The sequence below is a fragment of the Protopterus annectens genome, chromosome 8.part1 (assembly GCF_019279795.1).
Source record: "Protopterus annectens isolate FY-2018-M chromosome 8.part1, PAN1.0, whole genome shotgun sequence".
Classification (NCBI taxonomy): Eukaryota; Metazoa; Chordata; order Ceratodontiformes; family Protopteridae; genus Protopterus; species Protopterus annectens.
In genome coordinates this window covers 486206158-486226757 of record NC_056742.1, presented here as the reverse complement: position 1 = coordinate 486226757, position 20600 = coordinate 486206158, and the positions used below count along the sequence as shown (strand labels likewise).

At 40.0% G+C, this 20600-nt stretch overlaps 1 protein-coding gene across 1 annotated transcript in view; it reads right to left on the bottom strand.

Annotated features, from left to right (window-relative positions):
• The window catches only part of RBL2 (RB transcriptional corepressor like 2), a 910854-nt gene that overhangs the window by 634286 nt on the left and 255968 nt on the right, over positions 1-20600 (bottom strand). Inside the window, exons 6-9 of the mRNA XM_044082019.1 lie at positions 16870-16887; positions 4687-4831; positions 1338-1498; positions 1148-1212 (exon numbers count right to left, since the gene is read on the bottom strand). Coding sequence (XP_043937954.1) covers positions 1148-1212; positions 1338-1498; positions 4687-4831; positions 16870-16887 — 389 coding nt within the window. The remainder of the gene's footprint in view (positions 1-1147; positions 1213-1337; positions 1499-4686; positions 4832-16869; positions 16888-20600) is intronic.

Sequence of the window (20600 nt, the reverse complement as noted above, 5' to 3'; positions counted from 1 at the left end):
TGTGTGTGTGTGTGTGTGTTGCAGGATGCATGCGAGTCCTTGGGTGTTTCTGTGATTTTGATACTGTAATCAACTGTGGGGGGGTGTTTCTTTGCTAATGGGTTATTTTTTGTGTGTGAGCGTGTGTGTGTGTAGGGGGCTTTGCCAACCAGATATTTGGGCCACCAGGCAGAAAGGTAGAACACTACCACCTTCAGGTCCAACAGCCCTTGTATTGGCTAGTGTGCGATTCAGACACAGTAATAAGCCAATAATGAGGTATTTTCATTGCCGCTATAGCTGTCACCGAAGCTCTTTTTTTTTTTTTTACAGCCATAACTGACTGACCTGTAGTGGGCAATTATTATGAGCAGTGAGCCCATTTCTCTATCCAAGGGACTGTAAAGACATTTGCACTTCCTGAACTGCACATTTTTTGACCAGGGCAGAGCACTGACTGCAACAGAGCAATTACAGGCTCAGCCTGGGTTACAACAACAGCAGATAAACAGTAGCAGCAAAACATTTGTATACATACAAAAGAAATAATAATGTACAGCAGGTTAACAACAGTAACCGATTACACAGTACTCAAACAAAGCTCTGTAAACACAATTGTAAAGTAGATTTATATTATACCAGGAGAATCTCGAGATATCAAAACAGTAGTAGTGTAAACATAGCTACAATACGGAGATATAAGGTAATCTAAAACACCCAGATAACACCAAAACCTAGCAAAACATTCCAACTTTTTTCCGTCTCAACTAAAATAACAAACAAAATTAATTCAAAGGATTAAAAAATAGCACTGCATTATTATTTAAAAGTGAGTAACCCATTACAAGTACAAATTAACCTGAAACATAGTCTATTCCAATGCGAGTAACACCACTACAAGTACAAATTAAGCTGAAACATATAGGATGTTTCATAAGTAAACACTGAGCTGTAACTTAGATTCTGAAAGACTTGCTATCACTCTAAGCAACTTACTTTGGTGTAAACCCTATCTATAAAAACAGGCTTCCACCAGAGACCCTAGTCCAAAAAAAATCTCTCAGTGTAAGTGGTCCCTTACACTGACAGCAAGTCTTTTGGAATCAGACCCACAGACTATTTAAATGTGAATAACCCTGTTACAAGTATAAATTAAGCTGAAACTTACAAGCTTTCTCCAAAATTTCCTGGATCTATAAATCCAATAAGACTGTCTTCTCTTCCTTTCAAAATCTGTCAAGAAATGGAAACAGGTGATTGGCAGTGTTCACAATAAATGAAAACAGAACTACTGTTCTACAAACAAAAATCAGTTTCTCACGGTTAGTATGGACATTTAACAGACTTTTGAAATTAACCTTTTTGTGAAAAATCTTCTTGATGTAAGGGTTCCAGTAATGCTCCTTTATGCCTTTGGCTTCAAGCACCACACCGTCATACACAGAACAGAGGTGAGCAATGACACAAGGAAGAGATGCAGGTGCCCTATAGTCTCGGCTATTAAAATCTTCAGGTAAACCTGCAATAACAACAGCAAAACAAACAAAATGGGAATTTATTCTGGAAGTTGGTGCAGACAGTTAAGGCTGTGAGCTGTAGTTTCTATAGTACAGGATTTGATTCCTTCAGTAAGTCACTTAACCAGACATTGCTCCTAGGCTGCCAATAAAAAGGGACTGTGTCTCCAGTGGGCTTGCCTACTTAACAAATGGGTATTACTATTAACTTGGTTTAGAGTTTCTAGTTTAGTCCAAACCACAGCTGGGCCACACACTCCATACATCTGATCAGGACAAAAGTAATCTGCAACGAAGGGGTAGCTAAGTACAAACACTACAGCAGCACCACCCTCCTCACACATACACGCACGCACTCCCACATGCACACACTTCTTGCACCTTACAGAAACAGCTTTCTGTGACTCTTCTTAATACAGGACAGGATGAGAGCAGAGGTCTCGAAATGATTTTCCTGTTAGTGTTTCAACTTGTCTCCTGTATTATTATTATTATTATGCCTGATCTAAAACAGTTTCTGTCAGACAATCAGTTTCTACAGGTCCATCTAACATGGTCACAGCTGGCTTGCTTTCTAACCATACTGTATCTATTATGTAACTGAAAACCATATGAAATTCTAAATTTAATTATTCGGCTTCTGTCTACTACAAAAACTAAATTTATAACATAACTGACTGTTCCTTCCACTGACACAAAAGCTTCTTAACAGGAAAATTGTTTCACAATACCATTTTATGAACTGGGCTACACAACATGATGCTATAGAACTATATATAACCTTACCTGTTAATGACCATTTATTTTATTTCATGCATTTATTAATAGGGCAAGGTGAGTGAACACAAGCATCCATTTTCAGGACTGACCCAGGAATACTGTCTGGTTAACTAACTTGCACTGATTCAAACAGCAGGCAAATGCAGTTTGAAGGATTCAAATCCTGTACCCCTGGCTACAGGAAACACTTCAGTGTTTCAATCCTCTGCACTGCCAGACCATTTCTTCTTTACGTTAATAGAATATCATGCTGTGATGGTACAATACAACATGGTGCAAACACAGCTTCTGGGGGTCACAGAAGCTGTTGGTGTCATTAAAATTGTTTTACTTTATAAATAAATATGCTTAGCAAATGTATTTTTCTAAACCTTCATTAATAAAAGTGTTGAGAGGAAAATAATTTCAACATAAAAATACAGCTAGCAAAGCTTAACTCATGTACAGCAATTTATCACATTTTCTAGATGCTAAACAAAATGTTTTAGATGGTATCAGACAAATACTTTTTTTGCTCAGTTTCATTAGATTTTTCTAGCTTAAAGCTACAAATTCAATAACCCTATCATAACCTGCTTAAGATTACAACAGGGTGTTTTATTTTTCTTTTACTTTCATGCATTTTAAAACTGCACCCCCCCCCATTTGATTTTTTTAGGATTTTCAACTTAGGCTTCATAATTCATACACACACACACACACACAACATAAATACAACTTGTTCATCCATATCCCACCAACCTCAGTCTCCACACTTCAAACCAGCCACGTGTAAAGTACAAATAAGTTTGTGCTCATCTTTTTTGGGTCTATGTTTACACATCGAAGAAAAACTTCATTGAACAGCTACTCCACGAACAGTAACCTGCCAATGTCACTTTCCTTCAAAGAGTGAAATCATAGCAAAAAAAAAATCACTTGAGGATAACAGATGGCCAACAACAAGGAAGTACCAAACTGTATAAAGTAAACTAAACAAAACCTTTTAAAATGTGCCCTTTTCTCCACTACAGTGCGATCTTGGAGTTGGTATATATAGCTGGGGGGGGGGGGGGTACAGCCCACCACCTTTGTGGGTTACTTCCTTGTTGTTGGCCAACTATTACCTTTCAATTAATTTTTTTACGATGGTTTCACTCTTCAGTGAAAGTGATGCTCAGGAATTACTGTTCATGGAATAGTCATTTGATGATGTTTCTCTTCGATGTGTGAACACAGACCTGCCTTTTTTTACATGGTTGTAGAAAATTAATCACTATGTCCTTTTATTTGTTACTCATAGTGTGGTATTTAAATACACATGCATATGGTCAACACTGACAAAAAATAAGTCTCAATAGGCTTAGCTTAACCATTTGACATTACTGAAAAAAAAAACAACAAAAACAATAGAACGGTAACAATGCTAACCATATACCACGTTACTGCTTCATGCCCATCATACCATCAAAATAAATTTATTATTTATTTTACATTTGTTAACTGGGGGTGTCAGACTGAGCCAAAAAGGCCCTTTTTCAGCAGAGGCCCGGGGAGAAAAGCTCCACATAGAAAAATTACAGATACATTTAGTTATTTAGACATGAACAGTATACACACAAATTACAAAAGACATGTTTTAACAGTGGTATGCAGCACATCAGCAGTTACAGTGGAGAGAACAAACAAAAAAATATTAATTTAAAAATAAAGGTAATTAATAGTTTTGTGGTGTTAGTTACAATAGAGTATGAATAAGGATGATTCCCATCAACTGCCTTTTTATCTCTTCAAAAATACTTCCGGTGGCACTAAAATAAAGCCATCCTTGCAATCCCACCAACATAAAATGGACCAAAACTTGTTCAGCATTCTGATGTGCATGGTGTTTTACTCAGCAAACAGAGAAAATAAGGGACACATCTTCCCCAGCTGTTCATGGGCATTCCCTGAGTTGTTTGGCGAATGGCTTCTGTGGCAAAAGACATTACCGCCATGTGGTAGCTCTTCACCAAAGTGTGCAAAGTTAGTCTTTTTTTTTGCCTTCTCTAACCCCTCACACTGATAACGCCATGCAAGTCTGCTTGTTTTGCTGGTTAGTATCGACCCTCACCGTACCCCATCCAGCTCTGCAAGCTTCATTTCCATCTCCAGCTATCAATATTGCAGAATGCAACTGCATAAGTTCACTTAATTCCACAGGACATGATCGAATCAGCCATACACTTAAAATGCTTGTTGCAGAAAAAAAAAGTTTTACGAATTCATTATTACCTTGATGAAGGCACTCCACATAACAATTAAATTCCTTTACTTTTTGAAACCACTACATTCATTCTTGGTATCCAAATGGTACTCAGTGACAGTATCTTACTACGATTATCGTTGCTGATCTACTGGACACACTATATACATCAACAAAAAAACTTACCCTTAAAATTGGGATTTAAAAGCTCCTTACGGTTGGAACACAACAAGGCATTCCCATACACTAGGTCAAGAGCACACAGCAACAGATGATATGAATTGACCAGGTCATCACTTATCATTGGAAAGTTTCCTAAAAAATAAAAATACTTTCAGTGTACACGAGTTTGCAGGTTTCAATGTTCAGAGGTCAAATATAAACATTTACGTATGAATTCCATACCTACAAGCTTTTAGCAGAGAACTGTAACAGTCATCTTATAAGAGTGCATTCTCTAGTTTAGTCCAAGTCTGTAACAGTGGTACCTGGGTACCTTCAATTACTATGGCTGACGGCCCACTGTGGGTCAGTCCATTTACCCATTTGAAACATAAATAAGATTTTTCTTCAAAAACTCCACTTATGACAGACCTTTTCTTTCTTAACATTCAAAACTGGAATAATAAAAAAAAAATGAGAACAAAGTAAAACCACAAACGGCAGAGGCCATGAAAAAGTAGTCCTGAAATCACTCTTGCAGTATATCACACAATCTGCCATTTACTTTACTTAGCAGTGAACATTTTTTTATACATTGTGTACTGAAGGGGTTGGTAATGGGACATACTGTAAACAGGGCCCCTTTAAATCAGGTTTCTCACTTCTGTTTTTTCGTGTTTTCAAGGGACAATGGAAAGTTTGCTGTGAAGTCAGTATTTCCAATGTGCACATTTCCTCATCAGAATGAACAAGTCTGGGCCGACTTGTTTTCACCTCAATGCAGATGATCAGGAGTTGCAAACATGTTGATATATGTGACACTACAAACTGTGATGTCTGCATTCATGACTATTCCATCATTAAACAAAGTTTGTCAGGTATCTCACTCTGCACTTACTATGCATCATCCATATGCCCAATTCACACAGTTCCTCAGTCTCTCAGTCCATATCAGAAAGTGTAAAGGGTTCCTCCTGTACGAATAGAAATCCAAACTCACACACATACTTTCTACGTTCTAAGAAAGTGCGCTTTGACAAAGATATAACAAAATAGAATACAGAGCCTGTGACAGCACAATCAAAATTACTGTGCCAATAAAGAGTCCTCTTAACATAGCCACAAGGACAACACTGCAACAGAGGACCTGGCATTAGCAATACAACCTCTGGCCATGCAGGAATTGAAGGAAACTGTCTGCAGCACGGTATATCAGTTTTATTTGAAAAGGAAGGTAAAAAGACAAAGTTGATGGAAGCCAGTAACGCATTACTGGTACACAAGTTCCGATAATGACATGCATCTGCATTTTTTTTTTCACTTTTTACAACGTACTGTGGTTTCCTGTTACTGATTTTCCTTTTAACTGTTCCCGGGTGTCACCTTCCAACAGCATTACATCCAGGCTTTCCATACTCTTTTCCCAAAAAATGTAATGTCCCTCTGTGATTTCTCTCGTAGACCAACATATTAAATTTTTAATACCCCTCTCTTATCTCTCTCACAGAAGAACATATTTATTTGGGCATAGGACACTCATAAGGAAACTACCCGTAGGTAAAAACAACTGATAAAAAAAATGCAGACGTTATTAAGAGGGCAAGAAAAAAAAAAGTGTCAGACAAGTTAATCCTCCCCATCAAACAAGGTGGTTTAAAGGACTACCTGGATCCGTAGGACTACTTTAGAGCTACACAGTTAAGGTACATAAGCAGATGGTTATAAATCAAGGCTGAAATGCATGATGAAAGTATTCTAAGAACTAACAAAACATGGGAATGGAGAAAGACATTTTTTCCAATATGATGGTCTGCAAGAAGGGGCACAGAAAATAAGCAAAGAGAGGCTAGAATTTATTGGAAAAAATTAACAAAGGAACTAAGGGACTGGGAGCAAATAAGTATGGAGGGAAAGGTAACAGTGGGACGAGGTCAAGCACATATTTGGACTGTAGGTTAGAAACTGGTTTTCCCTCCCAGGGACTGACAGAAGAGTACAGGCAAAGAGAAAAGGACAGGAGAGTGTTAGATGAAAGACTAGCTCTAGTTGATTTTTTAGTTGAGTCTAGAATAAAAGCAGTAATTAGCATATAAAATACTGTGTGATATTTACAGGAACCAATCAAGACTGTAGATGGAACAGAAAGGCAATATATAGGTTCATAGGTAGGTACTAGGCTATCTGCCCGAAGGCATTTATAAGCGTAGCCAGAATATGTTGGCTTTCGCCACCCTCTTAGATTAGTTCCCTGTGCCTCTGTCCAGCAGAGCCACGGAAGTGATTCCCCGGGGTAAACTTTCTGTTTCCCATCCACTCGTCAAGGTTTCTTTTTAAGAGTGTTAGCGAGGAGCTCTGCCTAATGTAGATTGGAATTTGTTCCAAAGCATGGGAAGTCCCTGGACAGGACTCTATCCCTCCAGCATGTCCTATTTATTGTTGTGGTGAGGTTTAGATCCCTAGAGAGTGTGGCTCGAGGGGATAAGGTTTCTTTAGGTGGAGCATGTCCATCAATTCTGGGTTGGACATGGCCTTGTACGTCAGGCAGAGATCACCTCTGAGTAGGCGGTATGCAACAGAGTACAGCTGGAGTTTCTTCAGTCGAGCTGCATAGGGCATCTATTTGAGGCCAGTGATCCTCTTGGTGAGGTACGTCTGTGGTCTTTCCAGCTGTTGCAGGTGTCTTGTAAAGTACATCCCAAATGGGGCATTGTACTCTATGATGGGTCTGATAAGTGATGAGTAGAAGGGCACAATGACCTCTTTTGATCTGGATGCAAACCCTTTTGTGATTTTCTAACCACTTTGGCAATGTGATTATCAAAGGTGAGATTACTATCTACTTGGGTGCCCAGATCCCTTATTACATCTTCCGTATTTAGGGGACTACCACCTATGTGGTAGTTTGTGGGTACTTTGTTTTTTCCAAAGGGAATGACTATGCACTTTTTGGCATTTAGCTTGAGGCCATGATTTTGACACCAAGGTATCCGTCTCAGTGAGACCCTTTTGGAGGATGTCTGTGTCAGCCGGAGATTCAATTATAGCCCCTAGTTTGCAGTCGTCTGTGAACCTGGTCAACCACAGTCCTCTTGTGCTTGCCTGTACATCTGAGAAGCATATGCCGAACAGGAGGGGTCCTAGGACTGAGCCCTGGGGAACGCCACTTGTAACCGGTTTAGAGTTGGACCTAGCTCCCGCAACTCTCACCATGTGGGTTCTGTCCATGAGCCAGTTGACAACCCATCTTGTGACGTAGGGGTTTATGTTCAGGCTGGTGAGCTTGTCTATAATACCAGAATGGGGAATGGTGTCAAAGTCCTTAGCGATGTCTAGGTAGGCTGTGTGTACCACCTTTCCCTTGTCTATAGCCTTGGTAACTGTCTCAAAGAAGTCCACCAGGTTTAGGAGGCATGATCTGCCCTTAAAGCCGAACTGGGTAGGGTCCAGTGTTTGGAGGATCCCAGTGACTCTGTTAATGAGTTCCATGATGATGCGCTCCATAGCCTTACAGACCAAGCTAGTCAGGCTTATAGGGCAATAGTTCCCAGGGTCTGTTGTGGCTCCACCTTTGTGGAGCAGAATAACTGCTGCTGTGCACCACTCTATGGGTACGTAACCTGTGGAGAGGCTGAGTTTGAACAGTGTGTTAGGTGAGGGATTAGTTCATCTTTGAGCTTGTGTAGGATGCAGCCTGGGACACCGCCCGGTCCCACTGATACTGTGTTTTTGGCTTTGGAGAGGGCTGTTTTAACCTGAGTGTCTATGATTTCAGGGACTCTACATTCTTCTAGTATGGTTAAGGGCCCTTTTGGGGGTGAGAGGGGGGGTGAAGTTTCCGCTGAACCTGTCTGCCAGGATATTGGCGATATCGGTCAGTTCAGTGTATTTTGTGCCATTCTGCACTAACTTCAAGCAGATCTGAGCATTGCCACTTAGATTCTTGACATAGCTAAAGAACGCCTTGTGGTTATCTTTGAAGTTCTTGGCAATTTTTCTTTCAACGCTCGTCTTGGATGATTTTATGAGGGATCGTAGTTTCTTGCCGATACTGATCTGGGATGTCTTCCCTTCTTTAGATTTTACTCTTTTCTGTACTAGTTTCCTCCTTCTATAGTATAGCTTGTTTATGGCAGGAGTTCACCAGACTGGTTTCCTTTTCTTGGATGGGTGAGTCTTGATTTTGCATGGGATGGCACGACCCATGCATTCTTGTAGGTGCCCGCAGAATGCATTAGTAAAGGATTTTGCAGCTTGGACAGCATTATCCTTCAGCATGGGGGCTTTGAAACTTTCCACCTTGGTCTTAAGTAACATGAAGTTTGCTTTTGAAAAGTTTTTCACGGTGGTTTCCTTGTCCAGGGGTGGGGGTGGAATGTGGAAATACAAAGTGATTTGTTTATGGTCAGATATAACCAGCGAGGGGTTGACCACCGGTGTGGAACACCGGTCGCCCATGCTGGTGATGACCAAGTCCAATATGTTGTCACCTCTGGTGGGAGTGTTGACCAGTTGAACCAGGGCGTTTCAGTTTCTAAATTCTAGGAAATGTTGGGCAAGGGAGTTAGTACTTGAGTAGTTCTCCCAGTTAACGTTTGGGTAATTGAAATCATCCAATATTGGGGTGTTTGGTAGGACCTTGATGTTTTCCAGTGTTTCCAGAAATGCGGAATGGGGGTCCTGGGACATGGTGGGTGATCTGTAGCAAGCTACAATTTGAATTGCAGTTTTGCCCATTGTTAGTTGCACATGGATGATCTCTGAAGCATCGTGCTGTGCCACTAACCTGGAGGTGTGGGGGTATCCTTGATGAATATGGATATGCCCCCTTTTGTATTTCAGTTTGGGTTCTGTGGGCGAAATGTATGGTATGAGTTGTGTGCTGGGGTGCTCTCTGGAGCCTTAAACCAGGTTTCTGTTACTGCACATATATCAATTTTCTCCATACTGAGGAGTGCCTCAAGTGCATGCATTTTGAGGTTTAGACAATGCCAGAAGTTTTGAGGTTTAGACTTCTGGCATTGAGTAGCATTACCCTCAGTTTTTTGTTACTTGTGCTATTTACGGCGGTGGGTTTGTCTTTTGAGCCTTGCCTAAAAAAGGCACTATGGGGGTGGCAGAGCATTGGCCAGTATTTGAAAGCCGAAGGGTGACAAGTGCAAGCCGTCTCTAGCGAAGCAGTGTGGCTTGTCGAGCATGTCATCCCAGGTGGACAGACACTGGATCTCCTTTGAATGACACCAGAAACTTAGCCAACTGTTGAAATAGAGAATTTTTTCTTTATACCGTGGTATCATTCTTGGTGAGGGCATGATGCTACTCAGGGTCAGAGTCATACTGGCCTGGGCTATGTGATCAGAGAGCTCTTCGATGTCTCTTTTCATGTAGTCCACGGAGGTACAGCTCAGGTCGTTCACACCAACATGGACAATGACAGAGTCATATTTGTACTTGCTCTGGAGTGACCTGAGTGCTTGTGTTATGTGGCGGATCCTAGCACCCGCCAGGCAGCTAACAGTAACCTTCTCCTTATTCAGCCTAGTGAGTGGGACATCAGTGTACCTGACTACAGAGTCACCTATTACTAGTATGTTGGGTATGTTATTTTGCCTTAACGGCTGTGATTGCATGGCACACTGGTTTTGTGAAGTATGTGTTTCATGGTTTGTGTTGGGGGTGGAGGTTGCTTGGTTGTTTGCTTTGGAGGTCTCTGTTGGTTTTGCAGACTTTTATTTAGAGCCTGTGAGTATGTTTTCAAGTATTTGTGTGTGTTTTTTTGCCGGTGCTAGTTTAATGGGTCTATGTGACACTGGTGGTGTGATGCAAGTATTTCCCTTCTCCTCTTGACTGTCTGATCCAGTCTTGGGTTGAGAGAGCTTAGCCTCCAGTTTGGCTGTATAATTGCATCTCTCGCATGTATTAGTGTTTGGTGGTAGGAGGAGAGGGTTGTCTGTGTACATGAGGCAGTTGTAACATTGTCTCAAAATGCCCAGATTCACCAGTTAGACTGGAGAGTACACCTGAAACTGCCCTTTTGGACATGCCTGGATAGGTACAGTGTACTGTTTTACTGGATGGCTGGTAAGGTCGAATAGAGAGCCTTGACCTTCTGTACAGTACAGGCGGGTCTAGTGTTAGGGTTTATAAGTGCTTGCTATAAGTTTTGAGCAAGTTCCGGGCTGAGAAATGAATGGCCCGAGTGCTTAAGTTGAAAGTTTGTCTAGTTCCAAGGGAAAAATTAAAGAGGAAACTTTGTGGAGCCGGGAACAGTTTTACTCTAGCTAACAGGCACTGCTCGGCACGCAAAACTGGGCAAATGCGGTATTTATAGCGGGGAAATGAAAGAGAGAAATTAGCCCAAAATGGCCAATAAACTACTAATTTCTGGGCTGAAAGCACTCCTCCAGGGACAGATAGGCTGCTCAAAGCTCCCCTCTCTCACAGGTGAACAGGGAAACTTCCTTCTATCCAAGTAAGGTATGGGCAAACACAGACATATGTAACACAGCCCTGAATTCAACACTAACCTGAAAACTGGACTATACTAGCTTAGAAAGGCGGGAAACAAGTATATATATATATATATATATATATTTTTTTTTTTTTTTCAGAAAATAAAGCAGATACAATCAAAAAAACACTTTAAATGCACAGAAAAGGATACTTATCATTATATATCGCAGATCAGAATTGTAGTCATGCCCCTAGTAATAAAGTAGGAAGAAACACAAATACAGTAAAAGCAGATGAATAAAGTGCAATTTTTTATATATATACAAAACAATAGAAAATGAACAAACTGATTTAAACAAGTTACCCAATTAACCAGAAAAAAACCCCTCAAAACTGAGCCCTGTTCCAGCAGTCTTCAGACAAGTTCTAACTGCACACTCCTGCTACTAGGGTGCAGGGGAACCTTCTCCAACAAAAAAGATGGCCTGGATCAGTGCTCAAGTTATACAAACAAAGCTAGATTCAAGCAGGCCTGAATCTGGTCTATGCTACAGCAACAAGCGCACCGATTTCAGAAAAAAACAGTTCAAATAAGTTCAAATATATAAATCAACTGTGGAAGACTATCTGCATGGATCCCAAGTATGCAACAAAGTACAGAGGGTTTAGGATTTTTGCATGAAAGTGCCTGTATAGGTATTTTTATACTCTACGCAAAACTTAGAAAATTTTTCTTGTGTAGATAGCAATTGCTGGAAGTGTAATGGGTAAGAGTGAAGTGTGAGTTCACAGGTTTTAAAAATTCTCTACAGAGTACCGTCAGAAATGCAAATGGGTGTAACTCAGGAAAGGATTCTTTTTTAATACCTTATCACTTAAGACACAGACAAGCATACATTAACACAAAAGAAAAAAAACATAGTAATATGTTTCCAGTTACACAGAAAAGGAACATATGTGATGCATAATGTATCACTAGTCCAAGAAATAATTTTTTTGAGTTGGGATACAGGATTTGAATTTCCTAGACATAATAAAGCATTGCTAAGTTTAATGTTTTTTGCTGCCAAAAGGAATATTACTAGATACTGAAAACCAACATGTAAACAAACTGCAAATAAAGTACAGAATATTGTAAAGGAAACAGAATAGTTGGGTCTATATTACAACGATGAACGTTCAGAATTTCGAACGCTCACATGAGTGGAAATTCAAGAACTCAAAATCGCTATTGTGGGGGGCTGTGCCCCCTACACCCCCCGCTAAATAGTATTCCAACTCCGAGATCGCACTACAGGGAGGAAAGGGCAAATATTCCAATTGTCACTGTACTGCGATCAAAAAATAACATCGAGTTCCTGAATCTCCGCTCATGTGAGCGTTTGAAATTCTGAACTTTTGTCGTTATAATACAGACCCGAATAGTTGGGGGTGGGATCTTTACTAAAGAGAAAGAGCAAATGACATAGAAATAAATGGAAGTTGTGGGAAAAATAAATGTAAAATAAAGTTTAGGAGGAGGAGGATTGAAATTTAAGGGAAGGCAGGATTTGAGCAATTTATGTAACGTGGGATTGAATGAAAGTTGTTAAAACATATGTATAATACAGAAAACCCATGGAAAATGTATACAATGGTTTGTTTTCTTGTCTATAACCATATTTGTGCTCATGTCATTGTTTAAAAGGTGTGAATTTAATAAAGCTGGTTAAAAAATGCAGTGATCAGGGAAGAAAACAGCCTCCTTTCTCCTAAGGTGTCGCTGCCTCTGAGGTGATTTTATAAATGCAGAGGGTGCAGGGATTGAGACCTCTGCTTGAGGGATATGGGGGGCTAAGTTCCATTCCCATAGGAAATCTAAGCCAAGTTCTATTTCTTTGGCATATTCATCAAATGTATGTAATGGCGACCACATGGATGTTGTAGATCCTATTTATTCCAATGCCCAAGTAGCTGGTTACAGAAAAAAATGTCATAGTCCAGTGCAGTTTACTTCTATGCTATACTTGAGTAATTAACTTATGCCTCACTAAGGTGCCAAGTATCCATGATTATGTTAAATCTGTATAATATATACATGTGTGCAAATGCTTTGCCTATGCAGAAAAAAAACAGAAGATCTTGTCTTTATTTTAAAAATGTACAAGTAAGGTCAAAGCACATGATACAAGGCAGAAAGCTGAAGCAGAAATGCAGAAGAGGAGCAGAGAAACGTGCTGCAGGTAGACAGGGCAGGGCAAAGGTAGAGGTTTCAACACTTTAGAAAATACTAACTTTCAGACAGGGGCCCCTGGAAATTACAGTTGTGTAAGTACACCTATGCCTGAATGATCACTGCTGCAGTAGCCTTAAGCTATATGGGTTTTATCCTGCCAAAGAAAAATAAGCTGGTCAGATTCCAAAGCTTCAGGGCACCTTACATGTGCCCAAACTGTCAGGCAGCTCGAGCTGAGCTGACTAAAAACAAATTTGGACATCATGCCCTTCAGAGCTTTTCTGCCAACAAACACAGGAAGCCTGAGCCCTGAAAAGCCAAAGACAGGAACATAAAAAAAAAAAGTTGGTACCCTGGCATAAAAAACGCACCAAAAAAGGGTGTGGGGCTGGGAAGGAGGAGCTACTGCATCAGTGATCATTCAAACATCTACCACTATGGTGAGTTTATTTACACAACTATCATATTGATCACTACTTCAGCAGCTTACTACAGTTGGGAGGTGGAAGGAGAAGAGTCCAAGAACCTCTGGAGAATGGTCCTAATAAAGCCTGACCTGGAAGTAGAGAAGGAATCAAGCTTACAGTTGTCTGTAAAAGTATGTACAGAGGACCAAGTAGCAGCATCTAGAATACTTCTAGAATCCAACCTTTTCCTAAAAAGCCATAGATGAAGCCAAAGCCCTTGTTAAGAAGGCCTTGACCCTGCCTGGAATGTTTTTTTTTTTTTTTTTTTATGTTGAGTGTAACAAAAGGTAAAAGCCTTAGACAACCATTTAGAAATGGTCTGTTTTGACATAGGTTGTCCCTTCCTCTTACATTCACAAGAAGTAAACAATTGATGCAAAAATTTGAAAGATTAAATTCCATCAAGACAGTACCCGAGTTGTCCGTGGACATCAAGGTACAGAGTACCCTTTCTTCCTCATTCTTAGGTTCAGTGAAGAAAAGGGGGAAATGTTTAATTTGTCTTAAAGTAAACTCAGATGCTACTTTAGGCATAAAAGAAGGACTACTTCTCAAAGAAACCTTGTCTCCTTCGAAAATGAGATGGGGCTGATTCACCATAAGAGCTTGCAACTCAGATACCCTTCTTACAGAGGTCAAAAAAATTAGTAAAATTGTTTTCCGTATTAAGAACTTCACTCAAGTCAGACAGGTTAACTGGTTCAAACAGAACAAGTGTTAGGTTCCATAACACAAAATTAAGATTCCAAGGAGTGGCCACAGTTTTACTTGGAGGCCTCTTATGCAACCCCCTTTTAAAAACATTTTGACATGAAACCACATCAAAAGAGGGAGAGTCATGAGTAGACATGCTGAAATGGCAAATAAATGAACCTTGAAAGAAGAATTAGAAAGGCCACTGGACTAACACACAAATATTTAAAATCAGAGAACAACTAGTTCTAAAATGGGTGCTGATTATGCTGTAGTTAGCATCAAGTAGAAAGCCTTTAACATTTCTTAATATATGACTTTCTAGTAGGTGGATTTCTTGCCTCCATAAGTACCTGCTGAACGCCCCCAGTAAACAGGTACTTAAAAGAAATTAAAACCCTCTTGTCCAGGCAGTCGAATGAAGCTGATTGATGTCAGGTTGTTAAAAATGTGTTCTTGTGTGAGTAGATCAGTCTGTGAGGAAGTGTGTGGTAATTTCCTCTTAGCCATTTCCAAAAGAAAGAACCATGGCTGCCTCAACTAGAAGGGTGTCACCATAATGATCTTGAAGGGATTCCTTCTGAATCTTCAAAAGTACCCTGGATATCAGTGGAAAGGATGGAAAAGCATACAAGAACATTCATATCCAAGGAAAAGAAAAGGCATACATCCTCCAGGCCTTCTTGCATGGAATCCTGGAACAGAATCTTGCTAGTTAACTGTTCAGAGAAGAGGCAAACAGGTTTACTTGAGGAAGTCCCCACAGATGAATCAAAGTCTGGAATACCTCCGATCTAGTTTCCATTTGTAACGGTTTGCCCTGGTCCTGCTCAGCTTCTCTGCCGCACAATTTTGCTCTAATCCCACAGAGTCAGAATGTGCTGTGAATATATCCCAAGCTAACATGGCTACTTTGCAAAGGAGTTAAGACCTGGTTCCCTCCTGCTTGTTGATGTACCACATGACTCTGGTATTCTCTGTAACAACGTGAAGAGGTCCTGGGGACCAAAGATGATTCAGAGAGTTGAGTGCCTCAATCAGGGCAAGCATTCTCTTTGATATTTATGTTCTTGGTGTCCCACACACCCTCCACTCCCTGCACTTTTATCCCTCCTGAAACTGCTCCCCAAGCAAAGTCCAAGGTGTCTGTGGTGACTGACTGCTCTAGAACAGGGAGGGAGAAAAGGATATCATGGATTTAAGGATATTTGTTGTTTCCAAGTACTGGGATTTCAAAAGACAAGGGTGGATTCATAAAGGTACCATAAAATACACTATGTGTACACTCTGTGTACACTTTCTGAATTCAAGAACAGCCTTACTGCAATGCTTGTGCTATCTATTCACTCAGAATGGTCACACTATGTGACACACAGTGTACACTTTTTCGTAGCCTTTATGAATACGGTCTAAAGGCTGATGGTTCTGGAACCAAAGAGACTTCAGAACCACTGTATCTTTCTCATGTGGAACCTTGCCAGAGGTATCATGAGAATCATAGAATCCATGAGACCTAAAATCATGAGGTATTCTCGCACAGTCACTGAAATTCGAGGAAAAAAATCTTAGAAACAGATACAGATCTATTTTTTATTGTGGAAGAAAAGCTCTTTAAACTGAGGTGTCTAGTTGACATCCCAGGAACACAACCCTATATGAAGGAGTCAAGAAAGACTTTTGAATATTCTCTTGGAATTTCAGCTTGTATAAGACATTTCTCACCCAAGAGAGAGATCCCTGACTCTTTGAAAAAGATTATGTAAAGATAGGCAAGTTGCCTAAATCTGGAAAAATGTGGATACCCTGTACCCTGCAATGGGCTATAACTGGAATGAGACACTTTATGAACACTCTTGGTGCAGTAGATAGTCCAAAGGATAAGGCAGAGAACTGATAATGTGATCCAGATACACAAAACCTTAAGAAATGTCTGAAGTCTGGATGAATATGGATGTGATGATAATCATTTTTTAGTTAACTGTTACCAGGAAACTCGAAAGAGGAAGAAGAGGTAACCGGTTGTAAAATGATATCATTCTGAATTTGGGCACAGTCACAAACAGATATAGGAAAGAAAGATCCAGAACTGATCTCCAAGCATTTTTTTCTTTCGTCCCTAACAACATCCTTGAATAAAAATCCCTTCCCTGCCTGCGAAGGAGGAACTGGTTCTATCACTCGTTGGGACAGCACTGGAAAGGATAAAAGTCTTCCAACTGCCACCTATAACCATAATGAATGATCTTCAGAACTCATTTGTCTGACACCATCTCTTGCCAAACAGAAAAAAGGAGACTCAGAACTTCTGGAGTAAAAAGGGGCCAGGGAGGGAGGATCTATATTCGCTCGTCGAATGTGAATTACAGCAAATGGCTATTTCACGAACACTACCCAGCAAAACTCCTATTCATTGATCCAAAGGGAGGTTTGAGGCTTCTTTTGGAACCCCCCTTGCTATTTCTTCTTAAATGTCTGTTTACCTGTAATTTGTTGAGACTATTTATTCTGCTTTTTTGACAAAAATGGACGAGGAGTCAAAGAATCCATTAGAAAATCTGGAAAAGGAAGGCTGAAAATTTTTCAGTGATTCCCTGGATTAGTTCACCCCTTTCATCACACTTTTTGATCACCTCTGAGGCAGAGGGTCCAAAAATTAAACGTCTGTCCAAAGGGGAATTTAAAATGTAATTTTTAAAATCGTCTGGAAGGTTCTGAGAATGCAGCCAAGCAAACTTCCTCAAAACAGTATCAGTGGCCACATCCTTGGAAGAAGTATTAATAAAGTTATACATACAATGTAAACAATGAGTGACCTGTGCAATTAAAAAAAAACTAAATTAAAGTATATTTTTCCTCACAAGAAGAAACTGGGGCAAACACAAGAACCAAGTCCCAGTCACTGATAAAGATAACTGCCAGATAAACACAGAGAATCCAAAGCATAAAATTGGCAGGAACACCACAGCTTCTCACAGTAAAAGTATTTATTTGTAAAAATAGACCACATAAGCGCTTTCACGTTGTAAAACTAACGCTTCTTCAGATCAGTGAATGCTTCGGATTTTCACAAGAAGAAACTGCACATAAAAAAATTCCTCATACTTTCACAATTAGAGCAACCTTTAACATATGCACATGACAATTCAAAATTCTGTAACTCAAAGTTGCAGAAGCATATACTTTTTTCCATATGTGTCAATAATTTTCTCATCCTTATCAAAAAGAGTAGGATTGGAATAAACTAAGTGTTTTGCAGCAGTGGGATCAACTAAAGCTAGAGCTCCTGGGTCAAGTTTTGAACAGTATATACAAACTTAAAAGGGGTCTATATTATATCATCGAATGCTTAAGAAAGTGAACGATGAATAATCAAACCCATGTAAGCGAAAGCTTACAATCTCGAAAGCTCAGAAGAGCAATTTTTTTTCCAAGGGGGGGGGGGGGGGGAATCGCTGTTCCAAGAAAAAAAAAACTTGAAATAATACATAAAGTGGGGGGATGTGCCCCCCTCCCCCCCCTACTTAAATATACCAACAATGAGATTGCATTACAGTGCTGAAAACTGCTAAGTAACAGAAGCGGCCAAGCAAATTCTTTCCATGGGAAAGAATTTGCTTAAAAGCGGCTTCGCTATTTTGCCTTTTCGTTGTTTTAAGTTCGACCAAGACACATTCGATATAATGCTTCTTCGGTCATCTAATAGGAATCCACTTATAAAGGACTGAGAAACTTTATACACCCTATTTTTTTAGGGACAGCTGGCTGACCAACAGGAAAACTGCAGGCAGTAACACACACACACACACACACACACACACACACACACACACACACACACACACACACACACACACAAACAAACACACATTCTAAAGCTAACAGAGCAGTAGGAATGGGTGTATGTTTTGGAAAATCCTTCTGTAACAACTCACAGTATTTTTTGAGGGACTGAGAAACCTCAGTGTTCTCCCACTGACAACACTGGCACATTTTAGCAACAATCAGAGAAAATGAAATCCCCACAGGGATAATCAGAGCTCTCTTCTGAGTCTGAATCAGAAATCTGAGGAAGAAATCTGAATCTGTTCTTGCATCTTCCTATTCAGATTCAGAACCTTAAATCTCTACAGGATAAAAGGTGCCACTTTCTTTTATCAGAAACTACTTTACATGAAGAATCAACAACCTGAATTCAACACCAAGACAGGACCAGTAAACTACTCCTGTTTACAGACATCTGTGGAGGAATACATACATGGTTGGTTTACCGTTTCTTCTTTAAAAGAAAAATGGGGCAAACAGTGTTACTAATGGCAGCTGCTGCTTCCCCAGGGATGGGCACAGCATTCTGACACAACAGTGAAGCCTTCCCTGTTCCCTCTCCCAGGACTGACAAGAGTGTCTCTCCTTTGTCCATTGAGGGGACCCCAACAGCTACTGGTCCATAGTGGCTGTAGGTGCTACACCACAGGGATCCGGGGAAAAGATGAGTGGTCTGAGGTACAACAAATGGTGACACCAGAGTCACCCACCTGCAGCTGAGGCAAACTGCTAGCCTAATGCAGTGGCAAAGGCTCTCTGCTTAACTTTTTCTGGCTGGAAGAAGGACTGATTGTGGGACCTATAGTTTGTTCTATTGGTAAGCCGAAAATGGTGCCTCTTTCCCAGGGAAGACTAGCAACAAATGCTGGTAAAAATAACAAGTCTTTAAAAATCATTTTTTTTTTTTTTTTTTTACACAAAAGCACAGTAAAAAGCACTTTAAAACACTGTACCAGCCCCCCAAAAGTAAAACAAACAATTTCTCCACAGAAAAAAAATGGGTTCAATCACTTTATACAACTTTTAAAATAGTAGGAAAAAATAGAGCTCCCTTTTAAAAGTACAATATAGTCTCATGACAGGCCATTAAAAAAACACGGACTCCTATCTTTAAAATAACTTCCCTGAAGCGAAAAGTGATAATCTACAAACAATATTGATAAAAATGGAAGATTTTTCCCCAAATTAAACTTTATCTGCCCACTAAACGAACAGCACCAAGCCATCAGTTGATCCTCAAAATCCTTAGAGGAGTGTACTCTTCAGTGGCAGTAAAGCTCTGAAGGGCTTGGCCCCCAAACTTGTCTTTTAGTCTGCTGAGCTCAAGCTGCCTGACAGTTTGGGCACATAGAAAGTACCCTGAATCTTTGGAAGCTGGCCAGCTGTTATATCCTTGGCAGGATATAACCCATACAGCTAAGGTTAATGCAGCACTGATCAAAATGATGAACATCACGCTATCAAGAACTGGTATAACTTATTTCAAAGAAGGGACTCAAAGACACCTGGTATACGTGAAAAAAGGAGATATGCCAGGGATTAGAAGGGGTACAACAGACAGTGATTAAGTGCAACGCTAAAGGAGACTTGACAGACCATGCATCTTGCTTCAGGAAGATAACAAATGAGCTTCTAACCATAGACAGCGGTCAGCATTTGACCTGTTTCCAAGAATCAAATGCATCCCTGCAAGAGTTAATGTCCATCTCAAGTCACTGCTGCCAGGTATTGCTGGCTCATGCCCTTTACAAAAATAGTATTACACCATGTCATGTTTAGTCTTCAGTACTCTAAAACAAATAGTCATCCAACTTGTTTTTGTTCATTAGTAGTTATCATTTTGACCACTTCACTTGGTAAGCGTAAATTTTTACCATTTCAGCACGCTATTAATAAAAAACATACTACTTCCCATCTGATGTTAGTAACAGTATAATGGCTCTGTAGTAGAATAACATCCTCATAAAACCTCCATGCGCAGTATTTTCTGACACTGAAAACTTTGAAAGTTCTGCAAGATGTCATGGTTACTAGGCTAAGAACATTCACAGGCTTTCAAGTACAGCAAATACAGCAACATTTTAAAAAGGTTTTAAAAGGCCAAGAAAGAAACACCTAAACACCTATAAAAAAAAAATCACATAAAAATAAAGAAAAAGTGTAAAGTATGTCCTTACATATTTAATCCATAGAGTGGAAGTACTGCATCAACAAACTCTATAATAAAAAGAAAAGGGTCCATGCCATAACTAAGAGAAGAGTACGTCAACATTATAAAAGGGATTTAAAAT